The sequence below is a fragment of the Aulonocara stuartgranti genome, assembly GCF_965226115.1.
Source record: "Aulonocara stuartgranti genome assembly, chromosome: 3".
Classification (NCBI taxonomy): domain Eukaryota; kingdom Metazoa; phylum Chordata; class Actinopteri; order Cichliformes; family Cichlidae; genus Aulonocara; species Aulonocara stuartgranti.
In genome coordinates, this window is record NC_138941.1 from 8,459,291 (window position 1) to 8,487,037 (window position 27,747).

General features: G+C 39.3%; 4 protein-coding genes across 4 annotated transcripts in view; 3 read left to right on the forward strand and 1 right to left on the reverse strand.

Annotated features, from left to right (window-relative positions):
• The window catches only part of LOC309702270 (uncharacterized protein), a 253,656-nt gene that overhangs the window by 32,555 nt on the left and 193,354 nt on the right, over nt 1-27,747 (reverse strand). The gene's annotated exons all lie outside the window — the stretch shown is intronic.
• The window catches only part of LOC309702394 (protein NLRC3-like), a 166,745-nt gene that overhangs the window by 9,644 nt on the left and 129,354 nt on the right, over nt 1-27,747 (forward strand). The gene's annotated exons all lie outside the window — the stretch shown is intronic.
• LOC309697197 (NACHT, LRR and PYD domains-containing protein 3-like) lies at nt 586-26,303 on the forward strand (the record flags this gene model as incomplete). The annotated part of the gene is made up of 6 exons (XM_082518922.1): nt 586-629; nt 757-930; nt 5,827-6,006; nt 18,373-18,552; nt 25,649-25,803; nt 26,281-26,303. 6 exons carry the CDS (start codon nt 586-588, stop codon nt 26,301-26,303), a joined length of 756 nt encoding a protein of 251 aa, XP_082375048.1.
• Nucleotides 12,477-15,249, forward strand: LOC309702254 (uncharacterized protein). The gene is made up of 2 exons (XM_082526816.1): nt 12,477-12,879; nt 13,350-15,249. Exon 2 carries the CDS (start codon nt 13,354-13,356, stop codon nt 15,199-15,201), a length of 1,848 nt encoding a protein of 615 aa, XP_082382942.1. The 5' UTR covers nt 12,477-12,879; nt 13,350-13,353; the 3' UTR covers nt 15,202-15,249.

Below are 27,747 nucleotides of genomic sequence, written 5' to 3' on the forward strand. Positions count from 1 at the left end.
GTCTGCACCGGGAGGGGATAAGCATGCTTAGGATGGGAAGGAACAGTCTAAACACCGTCTGTTATCAGGGTGAGATTTGTTATGTTCAGCTCCAGCTCTGAGACCACAGCTGGCGCCGGTATGTTAGCCGCATGAGATGATGGTCGTTTTCTTTGGTGCGAACAACTGCATGTCAATTTCACAGCTGATCTAACAGTCCGTCACTCGTCTCTCAATCTCCCGTTGGAGAGCCACGAGCTTCTCCGAGAGGTTATCGGTTTTGCGCTCAAAGAGCAAAGTCTGAGAACTCACGACCGCCATGAGCTTCTTCAAGATCTTATCCGTGCTGCGTTCAATGAGCCCATTTTGAGAAGTCACGACCCGTCCCATTGTTTCAGTCACAGCGGGCAGCCTTGTGGGGTTTTGATCAGCTGGTTCTGCTTTCTTTAATCTTCAATAAGCCAGGGCCAAGCCAGCTCAGATCAGCAAGAACCCTTTGCTGCTGTGAATGTCCGTGCTGTTATATTTCAGGATCAGGCTCTAAATGTACAAATGGATCTGAGAAGATTTCCAATCATGTTTCTACCAGATTTACAGTTTGTTTTCATGTCTTCTGACTCAGAAGGTGGAGCAGGTGGAGCTTACAAGGAGTAAGTGCTGCTATAGAAGAGGTGTTGTGTTTTAATGAAGCTATTTAGTTAACCAATAATTGTATTGCATGCTGGCATTAAAAATGTTTCATTTGACTGATTTAATTGTTTGTTTGTTTTCTTCCAGACTGAGTGGCTGTAACCTCTCAGAGAGAAGCTGTGATGCTCTGTCCTCAGTTCTCAACTCCCAATCCTCTAGTCTGAAAGAGCTGGACCTGAGTAACAATGACCTGCGGGATTCAGGGGTGAAGCTTCTGTCTGCTGCACTGCAGAGTCCACATTGTACACTGGAAACTCTCAGGTCAGGATCCAAACATATCATTAAATGATATTATTGTACAAACAACCAAGCTTTATAGAATTGGCAGGTGAACTTTTCTTTATCTTTGGATTGCTTAGGAGATTCTTAATTACTGTCTGAACATTTTTTTACAGTCACATATTTTGTTTTAATGGTCAAACAGAATTATAGTTCAGTTCAATGAGCAGGTAGCTGTGAGATTCATAATAATGAGGTATATTTGTATTAAAGATGACTAAACTTGAACAGTAGCTGTGAGTTACTTTGTTTACTCATGTGTGCTGATGTTGTGAGTAATTTAAAGCTGAAGTAAACTTGTAATGAGTTTAATAGAGTTTCTGAAGTAAGTGTACTTGGATACATTTATGTGTTTACTAAAGTCCAGGAGCAGGAGGCTGTGTGTAGCATAGAGGAACCCAGACCTCAGCTTTGTCTCCTGGTTTCTGTTGCTGCTGTTACAGTTTCCCCTCATTGTTCCTTCAACAGTCTCCTCACTGTAACAAATCAAAGTGTTACTGTATAGATTCACGTCTGAATGTTGCCATGTGCTATTAAAACTGAAAGCGATGTTTCATACACCCACGTGGTTCAGTCACACAGTAACTGATGGTAAATAATGTTTGTGTTGAGCACATCGTACAGGTCAGCTGCTCCACACAGATCTCAGGTTTACATGCTGGAACAGTTTGTGATCATGAAGGATAAACCTCACTTCCTCTTTGTTTCATACAGATGTGACATGAACAATAACACGTTCATGAAATCCTTTTAGGAACACAAACACTATTGTAGCTGGATAATATATTTGAATGTAGGATAATGTAGGGGATCAGAAACAACAGTAATAACTAACCACCACCTCACCATTTGGGTTGGTAGCTGCATGTTGATTGATGAAGTCATTTTCTACCTTATTAACATCAGATTAAAAGCTGCACAGAGACAGGCCCTGGACATGTTTAGCCTAGCTTAGTACAAGGACTGGACATGGGGGAAACGGTTCTCATCACTGGATCAAAACATGAAAACAAATCTGAAGTAAAGTTTTGTTGAAGTGAACTGTGGTGGTGCCCAATGTTCCCTCTAAGCTGCGCTCGTGCAACTGCGCACTGCTGGCACGTCTCTGCACAGAAAATCTGTGTTGCACACAAAAAAAAAATCAAATCTCAATTGAAATTAAAATGAATACGTTAACAATTCTGTTTTGCAGTGTTAGTCAGTGACTGGCTGCTCCCATATGGGATTAGAACGATGCCACCTTATCCCATAGTCCAGCCAATCATGCGATTCACATTCGTATATACGCAGCTAATCAACGTCGCTGACAGGCTATGACAGCGTCCTTATGTGCCGACACCGATGTTATAGCGAGCAAAGTGTCTGATGATGAGGTGAAGCCATGTTAATGACAACGTGTACAACCATTGGAGATGTGAGCAGGACAGACGGAGCAACTGACGGACAAAGTGAGGACTTTATACCAGTTTTTAAATTGTGTTGATCGGCCACGTAAAACCAGAGTTATGATAAAATATCTGCAATGTTTGGTTTTCTTCCTGAATAGTATTGTTGTTTATAACAACGATAGTATTCAGTATTTATTGCAACAAACTTTGTTGTTTGCAAAACTCAGTTACTTTTTTGAAGAAGTAACTATATAATTAATTGCCCAACATTGGTCATTATATCCTGTATGTTGCAGACAGAGTTACAGACTCTCTCCCAGACCACAGACTCATAATACAAGTCAGAACTTTATAAAAATAGAAAAAATAAAGTTGTGTTTTCAAAATTGGAGTTCAAGTTATTTTTCCTTCCAATAGTGTTAACATGCTACAGGTCATGAACAAGGTTGTTTTTAATTTTCATTGTAAGTGGGCTAAAGCAGTTAATTAAAAGTAGTCTAACATAAATGTAAATGCTGTAATTTGATTACTTTAATAAACCATGTAACTTGGATGGATAAGATGCTGGCATGACCACAGTGCACACGTCTGCTGTTGCTCACAGTGGTCCAAGGGACGCTCAGGGAGTTTGTGTGTTCGCTCAGACACATGAAACATTAGAGGGAACATTGGCGGTGACTGGCAGGGAAAAGGGAAATGATAAGACTTACTGTAAATATAATTATGTATGTATTGAAAAAGGAACAACTAAAATGTTCCAGCTGAAAAAATGAAATCAGTTTCAGTTTATGAGCTCTGTTTGTTTTCTTTACAGTTCCAACCTTTTATTTTGAAATGAGCTGCTCATTCCTGTTTAGAGTTGATGAGCTGATGTGGGTGAGAGGACTCAGGCAGCCTGACAGAGTTGATGTCCAGGTCTTCCCTGCTTGTCCTGATACACATAAACATGAGTATCCTTGCAGGTCAGATCTCATCAGTCACACCTGTTAGTGCAGCTCTCCTCTAGATTGTAGTGCTTGTTAAACTAGGATGATTTTAGGAGCCTGGACCGCAGATCTAAGGGAAGATATGACTTGGAAAGACTAAACCAACCTATTAGAGGTGTTCGCACTAACATAGATAAATACTCAGATTTACACCTTTAGTGTCTCACAAAGGGTTGAAAAGTGAATGTGCACAGGGAGGTTGGTGGTGAGACGGGCACTTCCAGCACTGTAGATGTGATCCAGCTCAGTGTTCATGGAAATAATCCGGAGAGCAGGATTCCTTGATGAATGTCACATCTTCTTAAAGTTATAATCCACAGGGAAAACTGTGAAACTGTCGATCTGATATCTACTCAACCAATCAGGTGTTTACATGCCCTTCACTGATCTCCAGCCCCACCTTATTATCAGTTTCTCTCTCTTTTACATCTGAATTATCTTCACTTCACATTTCAGTCAGTTCAGATTTCATTAGCACGTTCACTTTAGCATAATCCATTTTAATCCAAACACCTTTCTCTTTAAACTCTGTTTGTCAGTCACAGTATATCCAGTACAATCCTCTTTTTCACTGCGTCACACACATTCAGAGATCAGAGTGTCCTGTGTGTGCTCTCATTCACTCACACTCACTCTCATATGGCTGAAGTCTGTTTGTACACAGGCTGTCAGCTGGCCTGAGTTCGGCCTGTCTCTAAAATCATTATTTTATTACTTTTATTCTGATTCATCAAAGCCAAACTCAAACATATTTATATTTACTGATTATGTTCTCATCAATAATTAACAGTCAGTACATTCAGATATGAATCATAATTCAGTGTTTAACATATTATCACAGATGGACTGCACAGGAGATCTCCTTTATGAAGAAACTGTGAAAGTTTGTCCAACAGTGGGAAACATTTCAGAGAACATCTCAGAGAATATCTGTGAAGCAGAAACTAAACATAATAATAGAAGAAAAGCCAAATAATGATCCAAATCCTGCTCTGAGACTATCAGACAGTAAAGGCTTCCAAAGACTGCTCACCTCTCAGACTTACTTAAAGATGCTGGTGCTGTCCACAGATCAGCTGACCTGCTGGGTCTCCATGATCAGCTTTGTTTCTTGGAGATAAAGGCTGAAGCCTTTAGAGCTTCAGTTCTCCAGAGCAGCAGGATGTCTGAGGTCCGCAGAAACACAAAAACACAGCAGCTAAAAATAGTTGTTCAAAGAAAACGAGGTGGGAGCTGCTGATTCCTGAGCTTTGATACTGGATTAGCTTCAGTAGTTATTCCAATCACTGCTGTAGGAGCTACATTTAGTCACAGCTGACTGTCTTCTTTGAACAATCACAATGACTACTGTTCTAAAAAACAAGCACACAAAGAACCAATGAGAGTGTAGAACATGATAAAGAGCTCCTGTGATGGTGGCAAAGAAATGAGCAGCAGACGGCCGTCTACATGTTGTAGTGGTTTACAGTCACCAGGGGGCGCCGTCACGGCCACACAGTCAGTGGGCTGCTCTGCTTGTGCTGTTGTTGGTGAAGCTGAAGTGAAAGCAAATGTTAAAACAATGAAAAGTGTCCACTGCAGCCTCCATCTGAGCTTGTCATGTTCTCCTTCTTTGATCCTTCGTGTTTGTGCTGAACACTGCTGTCGCTCTCTTCCCTGTTCCCGCCCACTTTCTAACCAATCGTCTGCAGAACATTTGTATGGGCTCAAAATGTGGTCATAAATATTTCGTACTTGTAAATCAGGATTTGTATGTGTAAAAAGAATTTGTGTGCGGGAAAATTTTTTTGTATGTGTAAAAAATATTTGTGTGTGGACTTAGCCCAAAAAAACCCTGCAAGTTACAAGTACGAATTTTGACCCTATTTTTCTTCCTTTCATCTGATTGGTCAATGTCATGTCAATCACAAATGTAACTATCCAATCAGAGAACAGATGGGTTTGGCTGTCGGAGGGGCACTTTTTTGACCTGACGTTCCCGTCACAAGTGTCTTCTAAGTGAAGCTACCAGGTTCAGGTCCAGCTCTGTTTACCTGGAGCTGCAGTAAATGATCCGTCCTCACAAAGCAACACAGACACCAGATATGCAAACACAGCATCATACAACACAACCAAGAGATCCAAAGAATTATCTCTGCATTTCTGTGGCTGATGCTGCTGGAACGAAGCTGTTTGAAACCTTGTTGTTCTGCACTTTGGGACCTGAAGAGGAACCTGAACCTCTGTGCAGAGGGTTCAACTCTGAGGATTCCTGTTCAGTTTTTTTTATTTCACACGGCAAAACTTGACAACTTTATGATAAATGTACGACTTCAATGTGAAAAATTCATTTTTTTCTCTTGTTTGTTTGAAGCTGCTTCCTGTTGGCTTCAGCTGTTTGGAGTTTCCATTTTCTAAACTTCTACATTCTGAACCTTCTTCAGCTCTGAACAGATGATGAAACACTGAATGATTTCAAGCTCACACTTTGTCTAATAAACTTACATCTTTCATTTTTTATTCAGATTGAAGGACTGTGATTTGTCAGAGATCAGCTGTGATTATCTGGCAGCAGCGCTGAAGTCCAACCCCTCGTATCCCAGAGTGCTGGACCTGAGTGGAACCTACAACAACCTGCAGGATTCACGAGTGAAGCAGCTGTGTGTTCTTCTGGAGAATCCACGATGTCGATTTGAAACTCTGAGGTCAGTCACATGTTTTAGTTGTGCTGAGATGAATATGATGTGAAAGTTATGCTGACACTGTGGATCAGTAGGCCCACACACCTCTATACAGGAAGTCTGGTTCTACTCTTTGTAGAACTTCTGATCCCTGATCCTCTGAGTCTGACTCAGTAGATAATGCAGAGTTCTGAGCTGATGTGGGTGAGAGGACTCAGGCAGCCTGACAGAGTTGATGTCCAGGTCTTCCCTGCTTGTCCTGATATACATAAACATGAGTATCCTTGCAGGTCAGATCTCATCAGTCACACCTGTTAGTGCAGCTCTCCTCTAGATTGTAGTGCTTGTTAAACTAGGATGATTTTAGGAGCCTGGACCGCAGATCTAAGGGAAGATATGACTTGGAAAGACTAAACCAACCTATTAGAGGTGTTCGCACTAACATAGATAAATACTCAGATTTACACCTTTAGTGTCTCACAAAGGGTTAAAAAGTGAATGTGCACAGAGAGGTTGGTGGTGAGACGGGCACTTCCAGCACTGTAGATGTGATCCAGCTCAGTGTTCATGGAAATAATCCGGAGAGCAGGATTCCTTGATGAATGTCACATCTTCTTAAAGTTGTAATCCACAGGGAAAACTGTGAAACTGTCGATCTGATATCTACTCAGCCAATCAGGTGTTTACATGCCCTTCACTGATCTCCAGCCCCACCTTATTATCAGTTTCTCTCTTTTACATCTGAATTATCTTCACTTCACATTTCAGTCAGTTCAGATTTCATTAGCACGTTCACTTTAGCATAATCCATTTTAATCCAAACACCTTTCTCTTTAAACTCTGTTTGTCAGTCACAGTATATCCAGTACAATCCTCTTTTTCACTGCGTCACACACAATCAGAGATCAGAGTGTCCTGTGTGTGCTCTCATTCACTCACACTCACTCTCATATGGCTGAAGTCTGTTTGTACACAGGCTGTCAGCCTGCCTGAGTTAGGCCTGTCTCTAAAATCATTATTTTATTACTTTTATTCTGATTCATCAAAGCCAAACTCAAACATATTTATATTTACTGATTATGTTCTCATCAATAATTAACAGTCAGTACATTCAGATATGAATCATAATTCAGTGTTTAACATATTATCACAGATGGACTGCACAGGAGATCTCCTTTATGAAGAAACTGTGAAAGTTTGTCCAACAGTGGGAAACATTTCAGAGAACATCTCAGAGAATATCTGTGAAGCAGAAACTAAACATAATAATAGAAGAAAAGCCAAATAATGATCCAAATCCTGCTCTGAGACTATCAGACAGTAAAGGCTTCCAAAGACTGCTCACCTCTCAGACTTACTTAAAGATGCTGGTGCTGTCCACAGATCAGCTGACCTGCTGGGTCTCCATGATCAGCTTTGTTTCTTGGAGATAAAGGCTGAAGCCTTTAGAGCTTCAGTTCTCCAGAGCAGCAGGATGTCTGAGGTCCGCAGAAACACAAAAACACAGCAGCTAAAAATAGTTGTTCAAAGAAAACGAGGTGGGAGCTGCTGATTCCTGAGCTTTGATACTGGATTAGCTTCAGTAGTTATTCCAATCACTGCTGTAGGAGCTGCATTTAGTCACAGCTGACTGTCTTCTATGAGGTGCCATAAGGGACATTATTACTGAAACGCTCTCACACACACTACTGAAATTTTAGCTCTCACACACACAACTGAAACGCTCTCACACACACTACTGAAATTTTAGCTCTCACACACACTACTGAAACGCTCTCACACACACTACTGAAATTTTAGCTCTCACACACACTACTGAAACGCTCTCACACACACTACTGAAACGTTCTCACACACACTACTGAAACGTTCTCACACACACTACTGAAACGCTCTCACACACACAACTGAAACGCTCTCACACACACTACTGAAATTTTAGCTCTCACACACACTACTGAAACGTTCTCACACACACTACTGAAACGTTCTCACACACACTACTGAAACGTTCTCACATACACTACTGAAATTTTAGCTCTCACACACACTACTGAAACGCTCTCACATACACTACTGAAATTTTAGCTCTCACACACACTACTGAAACGCTCTCACACACACTACTGAAACGCTCTCACACACACTACTGAAATTTTAGCTCTCACACACACTACTGAAATTTTAGCTCTCACACACACTACTGAAATTTTAGCTCTCACACACACTACTGAAATTTTAGCTCTCACACACACTACTGAAACGCTCTCACACACACTACTGAAATTTTAGCTCTCACACACACTACTGAAATTTTAGCTCTCACACACACTACTGAAACGCTCTCACACACACTACTGAAATTTTAGCTCTCACACACACTACTGAAATTTTAGCTCTCACACACACTACTGAAACGCTCTCACACACACTACTGAAACGCTCTCACACACACTACTGAAATTTTAGCTCTCACACACACTACTGAAACGCTCTCACACACACTACTGAAACGCTCTCACACACACTACTGAAACGCTCTCATACACACTACTGAAATTTTAGCTCTCACACACACTACTGAAACGCTCTCACACACACTACTGAAACGCTCTCACACACACAACTGAAACACTCTCACACACACTACTGAAATTTTAGCTCTCACACACACTACTGAAACGCTCTCACACACACTACTGAAACGCTCTCACACACACTACTGAAATTTTAGCTCTCACACACACTACTGAAACGCTCTCACACACACTACTGAAATTTTAGCTCTCACACACACTACTGAAACGCTCTCACACACACTACTGAAACGCTCTCACACACACTACTGAAACGCTCTCACACACACTACTGAAACGTTCTCACACACACTACTGAAATTTTAGCTCTCACACACACTACTGAAACGCTCTCACACACACTACTGAAACGCTCTCACACACACAACTGAAACGCTCTCACACACACTACTGAAATTTTAGCTCTCACACACACTACTGAAACGCTCTCACACACACTACTGAAACGCTCTCACACACACTACTGAAATTTTAGCTCTCACACACACTACTGAAACGCTCTCACACACACTACTGAAACGCTCTCACACACACAACTGAAATGCTCTCACACACACAACTGAAATGCTCTCACACACACTACTGAAACGCTCTCACACACACAACTGAAACGCTCTCACACACACAACTGAAACGCTCTCACACACACACTACTGAAACGCTCTCACACACACTACTGAAACGCTCTCACACACACTACTGAAACGCTCTCACACACACAACTGAAACGCTCTCACACACACACTACTGAAACGCTCTCACACACACTACTGAAATTTTAGCTCTCACACACACTACTGAAACGCTCTCACACACACAACTGAAACGCTCTCACACACACTACTGAAACGCTCTCACACACACAACTGAAACGCTCTCACACACACTACTGAAACGCTCTCACACACACAACTGAAACGCTCTCACACACACTACTGAAACGCTCTCACACACACTACTGAAACGCTCTCACACACACTACTGAAACGCTCTCACACACACTACTGAAATTTTAGCTCTCACACACACTACTGAAATTTTAGCTCTCACACACACTACTGAAAAACCAAGTCATTTCAGTGAACAGGAAGGCGTTTCAGTTGAACAGGAAGGCATTTCAGTTAAACAGGAAGTTAATTCTTGACAAGGAAACTGAAGGAAAAAGTGTTAGATTTCAAACAAACCACCACACAGATGTCTACTCAGCAACCTGTTAGTTAGGGGTGGGTTTTTATAATCGATTTATTGATTAAAATCGATTCTGGCTTGGATAACGTGAAATCGATTCATTAAAATCCTGAATCGATTTTTTAATATAAATTTATTTTGCCCGAAATGCCAGAATCTCTGGTGAAACCTCACAAAATTTCAACAACCACCAAACAGCTAAGACAGTAAATGAGAGCAGGTACACGGCTTCTGCACAAAGACGTAAACACACAGCGCGGACCAGAATCAGTGAGATGTCGCCCACCCGACAGCACGGACACAGTCGGGGCTGAAAGCCGACAGCTCGCTGACTCTGATCTGTCGGCAGGTCCGCGCTTTGTTTTCACGCCGTTTTTGCGCCGATTCTAAAGCTGTTAGTTTTATCTCTCTCCAAACAATATTGACTGAACCAGCAGCAAAAGAAGATCCAAACTGCGCTTCACATAAACATCGTCATGAATTCCTTCACTGTTTTGCTTCCACCACGATAAAATCGCACGTCATGCACAGCCCTCTCTCTCTCTCTTTCTCTCTCTCTGTACTTCAAGAACAGTTTCCCGTCTAAAAATCTGTTTTCTGCATTATTCGCTTGCTTGTTAGGCACAAATCTACTGTTGTTTACAGCGCAGTTGGCCGCTGTTTTTTTTTTTTTTTCATTTTACATACTTCCGAAAAGAAAACCTAATTTCTGCCATTCAATACTGAATAAATTTAAACTTTTTAAAATTATGCAAAATGCAAAACGTTAGCCGTGTCTCTAATAAAACCGCTGTAACGTCAGAGGTAACGTTCATATGTTGATTAATGGTTTTCTTTCGTTTTTGATGTACTGCAGAATATTTTTTATAAAATCCCAGGTCAGGAAAACCACCTTCATGTTTTTATGTGTTTTATCTTCAGCTACTTTGACACAAAGGCATCTGCTGTGATGCTCACACCTTTGATAAAGTCTTGCGTGTGTCAGCTTCCTTTTTTTAAATACAAAAATATGTAAATGTACTGATCTGAATTATAATATTTCTGACTGTCAAAATTCCCCATAATCAAATCGAATTGAATTGAATCGAATCGTGGAACAAATCGATTCTGGACCTTAGTGAGACAGCTGCATTACTTAACAATATATTAGCCTCAGCATAAGTCAAAATTTAGAATAGCGGGAGACGTGCATTATCCTGGTTATTTTTTTGGCATATGTGCTTTTTGTCTTTTTTAGCAAAGAAAAATATCTTAAAATCATCAATAAAACCAGGGAGAGAAGGCTTAGCGTTCCTCCATTTAGCACAATGGATATGATATTTACTCAAAAGTATGATGATGTTAATAATGTCTGAGACATCCAATGCTAGATGATCCATATAAAAAAATTATGATGTAATTCAAACAGTGGCTCATCATTAATATTTAGGGAAATCCAATTTTTTAAGTTGCACCAAATACATTGTGCGATAGGGCATAGGAAAAAAAAAAGATGTTCTAGGGTTTCATTTTCATCAGTACAAAAAGAACACTGATCCACCTCAAAGCCAAATCTCTTTTTTTTAGAAATTCTGCCACAGTATTAGTTTTGTTTAAAGTGTGTTTCTTTAACTTTAGGTAGAATAGGCTATTTCATAAATTTTTAGTATGCTTTATCCAGTGTATATGAAATAACTAAACTAGAACCATGCCATGTAACCATTCTGTTGTAACTATGAAATATTTTGTCTTTGAAGAAACTACTAACAAATTTCTTATTGCATTTTTATCAAACAGCTGACATTGCCCTAGCAATAAATTTGGGAGCACTGATGAGAAATTATTGTATATCATAAAAATTTTAATCAAATGAAGCAGAGGCAGTGGGACCAGTTCACAAAATTTGTTATATTCTCTTTGAGAACAGTTTAGACAATATTTTTCTGAAAAGTCTGTGTAACTTAGAATGACACCGTTATCATCCAACAAATCTGTTATGAATATAATATTTTTGTTCAAACCAGTCACTCTTGAAAATAGATTTTTGATTAAGTGTTATTACCCTATTATTCCATAAGGTTGAATTATGGGGAGAAGTTGTGGGTACATCTCATTTTCCCAAAAATGCAACGTCTGTTTTGGAAAGTTTGATATCTTTATGGGGATTTTATTTGCCGCAAAATCACATTTCAAAATAAAGTCTAATCCTGTATACTATTTTATTAAACAAGAATCATGGGATGTGGGGCTAAGTAGAGTCTGGCTGTGACAGACAAGATTTTAACCATTTAATTCTAAGGGTGCCAACCATAAATTCCAATTCTGGAGTTTTGATACCACCTTTATTGTATCCCTTCACAAGCTGAGATCTTTCTATGTAATGGGTTTTATTCCTCCACAAAAATTCGAACACATTTCTATTTATGGTTTTCATGGTATTTATCGTTTTTTTATTTTTATATTGTTTACGTGGCGCAAAAAAGGTTGGGGACTGCTGTACTAGCAGGTTGCTGAGTAGAAATCCTTGTAGTGTTTTGAAATATACCACTTTTTCCATCAGTTTCCTTGTCAGGAAACAACTTCCTGTTCAGCAGAAATGCCTCTGGTTTCAGTAGTGTGTGTGAGAGTGTTTCAGTAGTGTGTGTGAGAGTGTTTCAGTAGTGTGTGTGAGAGCGTTTCAGTAGTGTGTGTGAGAGCTAAAATTTCAGTAGTGTGTGTGAGAGCTAGGGTTGCAAAATTCCCGGAATTTTCAAAGATGGAATCTTTCCATGGGAATTAACGGGAATTAACGGGAATTTATGGGAATAAACGGGAATTAACGGGAATTTATGGGAATAAAGTGGGAATTTTCAAAATTGAAGGTTGGCTCTTCTTAGGGAACTTAAATATAGTTGAGGAAAGTATATTTTAGCATAATATTGACAAAAACAAACAAATGCAATTCAAATACACTTGAATATCCATGCCATTCCTTAATCACATGTACAGAGCACAAGCTTGCTGCATGGCTATTGAGACCACCTACTGGCACTGTGCATGCCTCCATCACATGTACACATGGACCACACTTTTGAGCCTGAAGGACAAAGAGTATTAAAGGCACACATTTGAGCCTGTGGACTTAACAAGTGAGGTAAGTTTTGATGATATTATGGGAAAATATATTCATTAAATGTTTAAATTGTGAATATCACATAAAATGTATTAATCTGGTAGATAGCAATCTGATAAGATGCTAAATAAAATGCTAGCATCTGATAAGATGCTAAATAAAATGCTAGCATCTGATAAGATGCTAAATAAAATGCTAGCATCTGATAAGATGCTAAATAAAATGCTAGCATCTGTTAGATGCTAAATAAAATGCTAGCATCTGTTAGATGCTAAATAAAATGCTAGCATCTGTTAGATGCTAAATAAGCCATAGCTAGTATAACATAAAGAAGATGCTAGCTTCCTCATTTGGTTGTTTTGTTTTGAAGATCATTCCAGTTGTTTAGCTAGCCTTACTATTTATATCTGTTTATTATCATATTGCAATTGTATTATTACGATCTCTTGCATTGCATTAGCATTTTTACAAGCTCTTGTTTTATTTTACAGAAAAATGCCACGTGCGCTATCTGATGTGTGGAGACATTTTACACCAGCTAATGTACAAGGGAAATCTGTATATATGTGTAAGTATTGTGATAAGACGTACGTGAAGAATGCCACAAAAATGCAGCAGCACATTGCAAAGTGCAAAAAAATTCCTCAAGGCCCAACACATGCAGCAGCCAGGAATTCCACTCAAGGGGAAAATGAATCTGTTTCAGCTGTATCAGAGTCAGATACCCACTCATCAGCTCCTGGTCCCTCTGGCATCAGAGGATTCTTTGATTTTATGGATGACACTAGCCAGAAAAACGCAGATGAGTGTTTCGCTCGTGCAATCTATGCAACTGGCTCACCCCTGATGCTGACATCCAATGTGTACTGGAAGAGATTTTTGAATGTTCTCCGACCAGCATACATTCCCCCAACCAGACATGCATTGTCTACTCATCTACTGGATGAAGAGTTCAGTCGAGTTCAAGCAAAGGTGAAACAGACCATTGACCAAGCTGACTGTATTTCAGTCATCTCTGATGGATGGTCCAATATCAGGGGACAAGGAATTATTAACTACATAATCACCACTCCTCAGCCTGTGTTCTACAAGAGTGTAGACACAAAGGAAAACAGACACACAGGCCAATACATTGCAGATGAGCTAAAAGTGATCATCAATGACCTTGGACCAGATAAGGTTTTTGCACTGGTCACTGACAATGCAGCCAACATGAAGGTTGCCTGGGCACATGTGGAGGAGACCTACCCTCATATAACTACTATTGGCTGTGCAGCCCATACACTAAACCTTCTCCTAAAAGACATAATGGCACTAAAAACAATGGACACTCTGAATAAGAGAGTGAAGCAAGTTCTGAAATATGTTAAAGGAAAACAAGTAACTTCCGCTACATTTCTGTCAAAGCAAAAGGAAAAGAACAAGAGTACTACACTGAAGCTTCCCAGCATAACGCGATGGGGTGGTGTTGTTATCATGTTTGACAGCCTTCTGGAGGGAAAGGAGTCTCTGCAAGAGATGGCCATATCCCAGTCTGTAGGCATCGACAGTGACATCAAGAAGGTCATCTTGGATGATGTGTTCTGGGAAAGAGTATCTAGCAGTCAGAAAATCCTCAAACCTATTGCAGCAGCAATAGCGAAGATAGAGGGGGATGGTGCCATCTTGTCAGATGTCCAGTGCCTTTTTGCAGAACTCAAAGAAGAAATCCAGACAATTCTGCCCACTTCCCTACTACTGAAAGCAGAGGAAACGGCTGTGGTCAAGTCATTGGAACAGCGGAGGGAGTTCTGCATGAAGCCAGTGCATGCAGCAGCATACATGCTGGACCCCAAATATGACAAGGGCATACTTTCCGGGGAAGAGATCAACGGTGCCTATGCGGTCATTACAGCCATGTCTGACCACCTGGGTCTCGATAAAGGCAAAGTTCTAGGCAGTTTGGCAAAGTATCGAACAAAGCAAGGCCTTTGGAAAGGGGATGGAATATGGCAGTCATGCCAGCACATATCTGCAGCCACCTGGTGGAAGGGACTATGTGAATCTGAGGCCCTTGCACCTGTAGCCTCCATCCTCCTCCAAATCCCACCATCATCAGCCGCCTCCGAGCGCAACTGGTCACTGTTTGGGAACACCCACACAAAGGTTCGCAACAGGCTCACAAATGTGAGAGTGGAAAAGCTGGTCGGCATTCGGGCAAACCTACGGCTCTTTGAGCCTGACACAGAGCCATCCTCAACAAAGCTGGAAAGTGACACTGAAGAGGAAGACTCAGAGTTGGATGCTGAGGAAGTGGACATGTTGTTGGATGATGATGAGGTCCAGGAAGAGTCTATTGACTGAGCAAAAATGAGAAAAGAGGATTGCTTGAAGGAAGATTTGAATGTTTAATGGGACATTTTGGAGGATAAGTGGCATTTTTCATTTAACCTTTTGAATGGGACTTTGTGGAGATTTTTGGACAGGGGGCATTTTTGAATGAGCGGGGTTAGGGGATGGTAATATTGAACTCAACATTTCTGTTTTTATTCATCCATGAAACAAGTTATTGAAACGTGTTCTATTCTACTGTACTTACAAATAAATCTGTTTAAATATCTGTTGAAAACATTTTGCATGGAGGTTTTCTTATGATTTCTGTTTATATTTATGCTTGGAAATAATATATTCCCAGTTAGTTCTCCTAAATTCCCATTAATTTCCATAATTCCCATTATTTCCATGGACAGTTTCCAATATGGAATATTTCCAAAATTCCCAAGCTTAACTTACCATGGAAATTTACCGGAAATTTTCCGCCCCTTTGCAACCCTAGTGAGAGCGTTTCAGTAGTGTGTGTGAGAGCGTTTCAGTAGTGTGTGTGAGAGCGTTTCAGTAGTGTGTGTGAGAGCGTTTCAGTAGTGTGTGTGAGAGCGTTTCAGTAGTGTGTGTGAGAGCTAAAGTTTCAGTAGTGTGTGTGAGAGCTAAAGTTTCAGTAGTGTGTGTGAGAGCGTTTCAGTAGTGTGTGTGAGAGCTAAAATTTCAGTAGTGTGTGTGAGAGCGTTTCAGTAGTGTGTGTGAGAGCTAAAATTTCAGTAGTGTGTGTGAGAGCTAAAATTTCAGTAGTGTGTGTGAGAGCTAAAATTTCAGTAGTGTGTGTGAGAGCGTTTCAGTAGTGTGTGTGAGAGCGTTTCAGTAGTGTGTGTGAGAGCGTTTCAGTAGTGTGTGTGAGAGCGTTTCAGTAGTGTGTGTGAGAGCGTTTCAGTAGTGTGTGTGAGAGCGTTTCAGTAGTGTGTGTGAGAGCGTTTCAGTAGTGTGTGTGAGAGCGTTTCAGTAGTGTGTGTGAGAGCGTTTCAGTAGTGTGTGTGAGAGCTAAAATTTCAGTAGTGTGTGTGAGAGCTAAAATTTCAGTAGTGTGTGTGAGAGCGTTTCAGTAGTGTGTGTGAGAGCGTTTCAGTAGTGTGTGTGAGAGCGTTTCAGTAGTGTGTGTGAGAGCGTTTCAGTAGTGTGTGTGAGAGCGTTTCAGTAGTGTGTGTGAGAGCTAAAATTTCAGTAGTGTGTGTGAGAGCGTTTCAGTAGTGTGTGTGAGAGCGTTTCAGTAGTGTGTGTGAGAGCGTTTCAGTTGTGTGTGTGAGAGCTAAAATTTCAGTAGTGTGTGTGTGAGAGCTAAAATTTCAGTAGTGTGTGTGAGAGCGTTTCAGTAGTGTGTGTGTGTGAGAGCGTTTCAGTAGTGTGTGTGTGTGAGAGCGTTTCAGTAGTGTGTGTGTGTGAGAGCGTTTCAGTAGTGTGTGTGTGTGAGAGCGTTTCAGTAGTGTGTGTGTGTGAGAGCGTTTCAGTAGTGTGTGTGTGTGAGAGCGTTTCAGTTGTGTGTGTGAGAGCGTTTCAGTAGTGTGTGTGAGAGCTAAAATTTCAGTAGTGTGTGTGAGAGCGTTTCAGTTGTGTGTGTGAGCGTTTCAGTTGTGTGTGTGAGAGCGTTTCAGTAGTGTGTGTGAGAGCGTTTCAGTAGTGTGTGTGAGAGCGTTTCAGTAGTGTGTGTGAGAGCTAAAATTTCAGTAGTGTGTGTGAGAGCGTTTCAGTAGTGTGTGTGAGAGCTAAAATTTCAGTAGTGTGTGTGAGAGCGTTTCAGTAGTGTGTGTGAGAGCGTTTCAGTAGTGTCTGTGAGAGCGTTTCAGTAGTGTCTGTGAGAGCTAAAATTTCAGTAGTGTGTGTGAGAGCGTTTCAGTTGTGTGTGTGAGAGCTAAAATTTCAGTAGTGTGTGTGAGAGCGTTTCAGTAGTGTGTGTGAGAGCTAAAATTTCAGTAGTGTGTGTGAGAGCGTTTCAGTAATAATGTCCCTTACGGCACCTCATAGTCTTCTTTGAACAATCACAATGACTACTGTTCTAAAAAACAAGCACACAAAGAACCAATGAGAGTGTAGAACATGATAAAGAGCTCCTGTGATGGTGGCAAAGAAATGAGCAGCAGACGGCCGTCTACATGTTGTAGTGGTTTACAGTCACCAGGGGGCGCCGTCACGGCCACACAGTCAGTGGGCTGCTCTGCTTGTGCTGTTGTTGGTGAAGCTGAAGTGAAAGCAAATGTTAAAACAATGAAAAGTGTCCACTGCAGCCTCCATCTGAGCTTGTCATGTTCTTCTTCTTTGATCCTTCGTGTTTGTGCTGAACACTGCTGTCGCTCTCTTCCCTGTTCCCGCCCACTTTCTAACCAATCGTCTGCAGAACATTTGTATGGGCTCAAAATATGGTCATAAATATTTCGTACTTGTAAATCAGGATTTGTATGTGTAAAAAGAATTTGTGTGTGCGGGAAAATTTTTTTGTATGTGTAAAAAATATTTGTGTGTGGACTTAGCCCAAAAAAACCCTGCAAGTTACAAGTACGAATTTTGACCCTATTTTTCTTCCTTTCATCTGATTGGTCAATGTCATGTCAATCACAAATGTAACTATCCAATCAGAGAACAGATGGGTTTGGCTGTCGGAGGGGCACTTTTTTGACCTGACGTTCCCGTCACAAGTGTCTTCTAAGTGAAGCTACCAGGTTCAGGTCCAGCTCTGTTTACCTGGAGCTGCAGTAAATGATCCGTCCTCACAAAGCAACACAGACACCAGATATGCAAACACAGCATCATACAACACAACCAAGAGATCCAAAGAATTATCTCTGCATTTCTGTGGCTGATGCTGCTGGAACGAAGCTGTTTGAAACCTTGTTGTTCTGCACTTTGGGACCTGAAGAGGAACCTGAACCTCTGTGCAGAGGGTTCAACTCTGAGGATTCCTGTTCAGTTTTTTTTATTTCACACGGCAAAACTTGACAACTTTATGATAAATGTACGACTTCAATGTGAAAAATTCATTTTTTTCTCTTGTTTGTTTGAAGCTGCTTCCTGTTGGCTTCAGCTGTTTGGAGTTTCCATTTTCTAAACTTCTACATTCTGAACCTTCTTCAGCTCTGAACAGATGATGAAACACTGAATGATTTCAAGCTCACACTTTGTCTAATAAACTTACATCTTTCATTTTTTATTCAGATTGAAGGACTGTGATTTGTCAGAGATCAGCTGTGATTATCTGGCAGCAGCGCTGAAGTCCAACCCCTCGTATCCCAGAGTGCTGGACCTGAGTGGAACCTACAACAACCTGCAGGATTCACGAGTGAAGCAGCTGTGTGTTCTTCTGGAGAATCCACGATGTCGATTTGAAACTCTGAGGTCAGTCACATGTTTTAGTTGTGCTGAGATGAATATGATGTGAAAGTTGTGCTGACACTGTGGATCAGTAGGCCCACACACCTCTATACAGGAAGTCTGGTTCTACTCTTTGTAGAACTTCTGATCCCTGATCCTCTGAGTCTGACTCAGTAGATAATGCAGAGTTCTGAGCTGATGTGGGTGAGAGGACTCAGGCAGCCTGACAGAGTTGATGTCCAGGTCTTCCCTGCTTGTCCTGATATACATAAACATGAGTATCCTTGCAGGTCAGATCTCATCAGTCACACCTGTTAGTGCAGCTCTCCTCTAGATTGTAGTGCTTGTTAAACTAGGATGATTTTAGGAGCCTGGACCGCAGATCTAAGGGAAGATATGACTTGGAAAGACTAAACCAACCTATTAGAGGTGTTCGCACTAACATAGATAAATACTCAGATTTACACCTTTAGTGTCTCACAAAGGGTTAACCCTTTACAGCCGATCGGAGTGGGCATGCTCTGTTTTGCGTAACTATTTTTAAATCCCGGTAGCTCTGCAACCACGTAAGCTAGCGCAAAAAATGTTTTTTGCATATGAAACCGGAGGAGTTGTACTTACATATTGTGCCATCAGCTTGTCCTAGGTCACGGTTTCCTTCCACATAAAGCTTTGCAAAAATTGCATAAAAAACGCTTGCAGGAACAAAAACATAATATTCCAGAAACACGCTTTGCCGGTCCGATCAGCTGTTCATAACACTTCCTATGTTGGAATAGACGTCAGCGCGAACTTTTGCATTTCCGCCATTACCTGCCCGAAACCGGAAGTGACGTCATTTTCGCGGAAATGTAGTCTTTTTTATGATCAGGGCCTCAGTGCATATACTGGTCTTTTTAAAAGTTATCTTTGACTTTATGACTTTCTGTGTCGTTTCTGGGATGCTTAGGACTCATATTGCACTGCTGGAAATAGTTTATTTTGATGCATATGCTGCTTTTTTGCAAATTTGCAGTATAATATTTATTTTCGTTTTTCCTGCAGTGTATAAAAATTGGTGTATTTCAAAAATAAAACTATGAAGACACTCAAAATAAATTTCCTGTGGTGGGAAACTATTTTGTGCAACCTTTTTACCTTTTTGTATTTACAGTTTTGAGGGATAAGCCTCTTAAATTTCTCTAACTACAAATATATGTTAAAAAAGCAAAAACGATTTTCAATTTTTTTGTAGTTTATTGACCTTTTTTGCAATTTATGTAATTACTATTCACTTAATGAATACATATTATTAAAATCTGGGCTATAATGGTTGTATTGATGTATAGCAACTTGAAATGCTCCCAAAAATGGCTCCACAGCAGGTAAAAATATAATATAAGCTCTGGCGGACTTGGTTTTATGGTAGGTCTTAAAGGGTTAAAAAGTGAATGTGCACAGAGAGGTTAGTGGTGAGACGGGCACTTCCAGCACTGTAGATGTGTTCCAGATCAGTGTTCATGGAAATAATCCGGAGAGCAGGATTCCTTGATGAATGTCACATCTTCTTAAAGTTATAATCCACAGGGAAAACTGTGAAACTGTCGATCTGATATCTACTCAACCAATCAGGTGTTTACATGCCCTTCACTGATCTCCAGCCCCACCTTATTATCAGTTTCTCTCTCTTTTACATCTGAATTATCTTCACTTTACATTTCAGTCAGTTCAGATTTCATTAGCACGTTCACTTTAGCATAATCCATTTTAATCCAAACACCTTTCTCTTTAAACTCTGTTTGTCAGTCACAGTATATCCAGTACAATCCTCTTTTTCACTGCGTCACACACATTCAGAGATCAGAGTGCTCTTTAGATGACTGCGAACCTTCACAAACGCCTCATCAGTGGGACTCTCAGAGCTACCAGCCCTTTGCTACAATCACAAAGCTCTTCATTGAAATCAATGATATCAAAGCTGGAATCAAGCTATAGCCATATACACCGGTAAAGACTTCTTATCTCGAAATAATATACTGAAGTGGCCATGCAGAAATTGAAAATAGGCGGACGTGCTACCTATGCTATTGGTAGAATGGACATTGGCCTGCTGGCTAAGGAAGGCCCTGTCTCACATAGAGGTGAGAGAGGCCCCCCTCGAAGCCCCCTCTTTTATCGGGGCTTACTTAGGGTCATATCGGGGACCCCACAGTTGGAAGTCTTTTTTTTTTTTCTTTGACCAAACAAAGCTTATTTCTGTAGCTGTTGTTTTATACAGCTTTAATGTTAATATTAATGTTTGCTTATGTATGTTTAGGGAGTGGTCTGATGGTACATGTCGTTGTTACATTAATAATATTCAAATAGTAGGGTATGCTTAAAGATAAGGTAAAAATCATATCATATAATGTAAATGGCCTGTCGAATCCAATTAAACGTAATAAAATTTTAACTAAAATGAAGAAAGAACAAGTACAAATAGTGTATCCACAGGAAACCCATCTAGACTGTAAGGAGCATGAAAAACGGAAAAGAATGGGTTATACAACAGTTTTCTCCTCTTCCTATAAAACTGGACGAAGGAGAGGAGTGGCTATCCTGTTATCAAGCAAATTACTCTTTGAAAAAATATCCGAGATAAGTGATAAAGAGGGACGTTATATTTTGGTAAGGGGAAACATTGAGGGGAACCCAGTCACGTTGTTAAATATATATGCACCCCTTGGAAGCGATATTTATTTCTTTAAGAAAATTATAGATGTGATGGTAACAGAGACAGTAGGTTTCCTAATTTGCGGAGGAGATTTAAATATACATCTACAACCAAAGCTAGATATTTCCAATAGAAAAGCACAGAACACTAAAACATTAATTAAGAATATAAATACATTGATGAAGGAGGTGGGACTAATTGATATATGGAGAGACTTGCATCCCTACCAAAGGGATTATACTTATTTTTCCTCACCGCACTCGTTATACACAAGAATAGTGTGCTGGCATTAGGCATTTTCTGTTCTGCAGCAGTTTGCCCTCTAGTGGTTGTTTTTGTGTATTTTTTTTTACTCTGTAAGATCTAGCCAGAGGCAGTTTCACCTCCGTTAATCTGTTGCCATCCATGCCTTCACAAGTTGATAAACGGCATCATCTGTGAGTAATATTGTTTGTTATCACTGAGACAACTTGTGTGCATTATTATTTGTTGTGAAGGCGTGATATAGTTTGTAGTTAGAATTTAATTTGAATATGTATATAACCTAAGCTAGTAAGGTTAAGCTAGCTCACTTGCCATGTGGTTTCTTTAACGTTTTGATCATGAGTGTGATTTCATTTGATGTTTTATTCGGGCACTCACTAAGCAGATAAATATTGCGTTCATATTTTTGAATATGTGTTTGTTATACTGTATGTTGATGCAACATTTTTAATGGTTTATTTCTGGTTTTGTCAACAGTTTCACACTTTTTCCTTATTAAATCATCCAACTCAACACATTGGCCTGTTCCCTGGATTTTGATTAGGAGAGTGTTTAGCTGTCTGTATAGCTGAGTCTACGTTCACGAGGACAACGCTTAGTGAGGACAGAACAAATAGATTATTTCATAACTTTTGGGAAAAATAAAGATAAAATAAACACTTGTGCATTTGGAGCAATAGAGTTAAGCGATCATGCACCAGTATACCTGTCTGTTGATTTAAACGTGCAACCAAAACTCAATAATTGGAAATTAAATTCAAGCTTACTGAATGATCCTCACTTTAAAGGACAAATTAAGAAAGAGATTCACTTCTATATGGAAACTAATGACAATGGTGAGGTGTCTCGTCCTATACTGTGGGATGCCTTAAAAGCTGTCCTGAGAGGGAAAATTATAGCAATATCCTCTTATAAGAAAAAGATGAGAAATAAGAAATTAGAAGAGCTACAAAATAAGAATTAGAGAAAAGGCATGAAAGAAAAACATCTCAGGATATATTGGAGGAAATTAGGAAAACAAGAAATGAAATAAATGATTTGACCACATATGAAATTTAAAAAAATGAATGTTTCTTAAACAAAGGTATTATGAGGGAGGATCAAAAGCAATGAATGTATTAGCCTGGAAACTAACAAAGAAAATAGCAGATAATACAGTTCACAAAATTAAACATCCAGTGACAAAACTAATAAAAAATAAACCAATAGAAGTTCCAAGTGCATTTGAAACATTTTATAAGACTCTGTATGCTAATAACACAGAGAGTAGTATAGTTGAAATTAACAGTTTTTTAGATTCTCTTGATTTACCAGTACTGAATGAAGAACAGAATAAAACTTTGATTGAAGATATAACAGAAAAGGAACTAAGAATAGCAATAAGTAAAGTTAAAATAAATAAATCTCCAGGATCAGATGGATATACGGCAGAGTGGTACAAGGAGCTAAAAGAAGAATTAATACCAGTGATGCTTCTAACAATGAATTGGATCCTAAAGAAGGCTCAAGTACCTTCTAGCTGCAAAGAAGCAATTATCTCTGCCATCCCAAAAGAAAACAAGGATAAATTAGAATGTGCGTCATATAGACCAATATCTGTTCTTAATACAGATTACAAGCTGTTTACATCTATCATGGCTCGACGATTAGAAAAGTTCTTACCTAATCTAATTCATAATGATCAAACAGGTTTTATTCGAGAGCGCCAAATACAAGATAATGTACGACGGACATTACAAATTATTAATCATATTCAAAAGAATAAAATAGAAGCAATGGTAATCAGTATCGATGCAGAAAAATCATTCAATTCAGTTAATTGGAACTTTCTTTACCAAGTCTTGCATACATTTGGCTTTCACGAAAATATAATTAAGACAATACAGGCACTTTATGATAACCCTACGGCAAGGATTAAAATTAATGGCTACCTATCAAATAGTATTAGGCAGCAAAGAGGAACAAGGCAGGGCTGTGCGTGCTCACCATTATTATTTGCGTTATATCTGGAACCATTGGCTCAATATATAAGACAAAATAAAGAAGTAGAAGGTATTAATATCCATGAAAAGGAGCATAAATTAGCCTGCTATGCAGATGATATTTTAATATCTTTGGGTCAACCATCAAACTCTTTACCTAAATTAATGCAATCATTTGAATACTTTGGTCGACTATCTGGATATAGGGTTAATATGAGTAAAACACAATTGCTTCAGTACAACTATATTCCATCAGAAGAAATTAAAAATAAGTATCAATTAGCATGGCAAACAGAGTACTTTAAATATCTAGGAGTCATAATACCTAAGGATCTTACAGAACTATTAGAACGAAATTATTTACCAATACAGAAAAAAATTAAGGAACATATAGCGAGATGGAATCTAATTCCATATTTAAGTTTATATTCGAGAATAGACTCAATTAAAATTAATATTCTTCCTAAATTATTATATTTATTTCAAACATTACCAATAGAAATTAACCAGAAACAGTTTAATGAATGGGATAAAATTTTGTCAAGATACATATGGCAAGGAAAAAGGCCCCGAATTAGATTTAAAACCCTACAACTTAACAAAGGAAAAGGGGGTGGGGCTTACCTTCTCTTATTGGGCAGCACAATTAAGGCCTATGATATGCTGATGTAATCCTTCATATGACGCTCAATGGAAAGTTATTGAGGAGAGTCTGACCTCCATCCCCATACAAGCTATTATAGCAGACAGAAGCTTGCAAAATTTAATAAAAACTATTGAAAATCCATGGATCAAGTTGACTTTTAAAATTTGGGAAACAGTAATAAAAGAATATAAACTAGAAGAGGATATAGCAGTTCTTAAGTGGTGTGCATATGACACACATTTTGCTCCAAATAAATTGGACACCAGATTCAAAGATTGGACATATAAAGGATTAACAGCTTTATGTGTGGTAATGGAGGAAGGCAGACTAATTAGTTTTTGCTTTTGCATTAGATTTTGACTTTGTTAACTACTAGAAGACTAGAGGAAAAATTAGTTACATTAATGGAAACAAAAACACACTCCCTATATTTATTTATTTATTTTTCTTTCCTTTTTCTTTTTCCTTATGTATTTTTTATTTATGTTGTTTCCTGTTTTGCTTCTTTTTCTTTTCTTCTTCTTCATTCTTATTGTATGGATATTTTAGTTGTTTAAATATAGAAAAAAATTTAAAAAAAATATATGTACTGAAAGATAGCTGAAGTTGATTGTATTGTATAGTGATTCTAAAATGTCAATAAAAAAAAAAGCTGGAATCAAATGAGTCCAAGTCTTCTGCTGATTCAGCATCACATTCATCTTTGCTCCTTGTTCTGCATCCCCACCATGGACTTCATTCCTTTCCAAGCCAGCCTTGAGTGTCCTTTATTCAGCTCATCCTCTGCTTTACTTTTACACCTGATTTTAGCTGCTTTTCTTCTCTCCCTCATAACAAGACAGCTTCTTCTGCCTGAGAACATGTTGGAGTGATTTCCTAATCCAGGGCTGATTTTTGGGGAAAATAGTTCCTGTTTCCAAAGTAATCCCCATTTTTCCCAGAATGAAATGTAAGTAGAAATAAATGATCTAAGTGAGAACATGAGCCTTTAAAAAGGCTCTTCTGAGGCTGCTGCCAGTGGTCAAAGCCTCCAACAAAGCTCTGTAAGTACATATGTGATCATAGCTTTAGCTTTTAAATGTTTATTCTAGTTAACACAGATCAGGTGGAACAACTCAAATAAAATATCAAAAATATTAAGTGGTCATTGGTACTCAGTTTGTTCAATACTGAATACAATGGAGCACAAATTGTCCATGTTTCTGAAATATTTCTGGGTGTAACTGTCACCAAAGTGCAATTTAGACCTGGCCTGTGGTTGTTATCTAAGTGATAATCATCAATTCTACTAAAACAAATACAAAATAAAGAAATTTGACACATTCTGTTGATATCAAAAGCACACTGAACAATTCAGTGTTGTTTTACTGCTGTTCTCTCTTCACTTCTTCTCCTCTGATTCTCTCCACATGTTGCTCTGCATCAGTGCTCAGTTTCCTGACAAAACAAGATGAAATATTGCTAAATATAATAGTATCTCATTACACTTCAACATAAGTGTTTTATTTTTGTAATTGTTTATCTGTTATTTTTCAGACTGAGTCACTGTGACCTGTCAGAGAGAAGCTGTGAAGCTCTGGCCTCAGGTCTCAGCTCTCAGACCTCTAATCTGAGACAGCTGGACCTGAGTAACATCAACCTGAAGGATCCAGGCGTGAAGCTTCTGTCTGAAGGACTGAAGAGTCCACACTGTACACTGGAAACTCTCAGGTGAGATCAAGCATTTTTCTTTCATCAACTGACAGAATTAGCAGATTAATAATAAGGCAGTCCTCTAATAAGAGGAGAAGTGGAGGTGTTTTGAAGGGCAACGTACTCTTATGTTAACAAGACAGGAAGTAGTTCCTGGGAACTGCTTCCTTTGTTATTGTCTAAGTAGAAACATGATGGTGAAACAGTGATGAGTTTGCAGAGGTGGATCCACAGCACACAACACAACAATGCTGTTGCGTGCTGAAAGCAGACTTCTCACAGATTCTGAGGCTGCAGGTTTCATCACTGTCCAACCAAAATTCACTGAACCAGCAGTAAATGAACATCCAAAACGACGCTTCATGTTTAAAAAACAGATGATCAGGGGGATTTGTGTTTATATCTTTTTTGTGTGATCTGTTCACCTGCTGTTTCAGCTGTTTGGTGGTTGTTGAGATGGTTTTGTGAACTTTTAGCTGAGATTCTGACGTTTCTGTAGATACCACACATGTCTAATTACTTTGTACAGCATGAATGGCCATAACGAGGTTTTTAACAGTAAGAAAAGTTGTAAAACTTCAGAAAATATATTTAAAAGTCCAAAACCTTCTACGTCTGGTGGCTTGTGGTAAGGAGCAGATCAAACGAGTAAAGAATTACGTTATAATTATAAATGGCTTCAACAGCACATTCAGGTCTGTGAGACTCATTCAGACACTGAGCCGTGGCTCTGTGCTACATGCACATATTTCTGCATCTCTGCCATTCAGACACACTTTATATATAGTTTATTTTATGTAGTGTTTGTTAAGGTTCAAAAATTGAGGAAGGAGAGTACAAACAACCATTGGTCCAGAAGATCTTGGTCAAACAATGATTTTTAATGAATACACACGTGTGGGAAGAACACTCTGTACGCAGACAGCAAGTGGTCTTCGACTTAATCAAAGCATACACAGATTTTTATAGCATCAGGGTTTGATTTACTGACGCCCCTTCACAGATACATTTTATACATAGATCAGATCAACACCACAATGACTTTTAACACAGAACATCATCTTCTATTTTCATGGCCGATTCCTCCGGTCAACCTTTCAGTTCCTCTTTCTTGCCGAGAAGACAAGGACGGTTCCTCTTTTACCGAGACACTTTCGCCGTTACAATCCAGACATGACTAATCTCTCTCTCCTCTAAATAAATCTAACTCATGTGTGTGTGTCACGACCTCACATGCTCTCTGTGTCACCTCTTCACCTACTAACTGTCTGTGTCTCGTCCTCAAATGCTCTTTCTCAATTCACCTGTTGCACTTCTGACCTTTCACCAGACCAGAGGCTCATCCTTATGTGTTACAACCTAACTGAGACTATGTATATGTCATCTACTAAATAAATGTTCTAATCAAGAACCTCTACTAAAACCTTAATATAAAAATGACCTGATATAAGTGTTTTGTAAGCATGTACTGCAATTCCTTCTATAGCTCCAAGTCACTTGCACAATAGATTGTCCGGACATCGCGCCGAACAAAGCTTCCAACCTCCAATTAATTGACTGAGCTCCAACTCTTTAATAAGCACAGATATGCATTGTGTATAAAATAGTCATAACTGCACCTGAAATACAAGGTTAACATAATAACTGTATGCATAACATCTTAAGGCCATCTTAAAGCTATCTGTTACATTGTTAAAGCCTCGTCTTAGCCTGCTGCTCAAAATAACTTTCACTTCTGCAAACTCTCTGCAAGCCTGTTTCCTGTCAGCCTGTGACTTTTAGCCTTTCTGAAAGACACACTGTTTAAATCTCTGAATGCAATATAAACTCCAGATTATATTATTAATGCAATGGTAATGATGACAATTACTTAACAATAGCAGTAAAATAATTTCCCTGCTCCACATTCCTTCTCTCGACCTCTGGCACACCAGAGGTCGCAA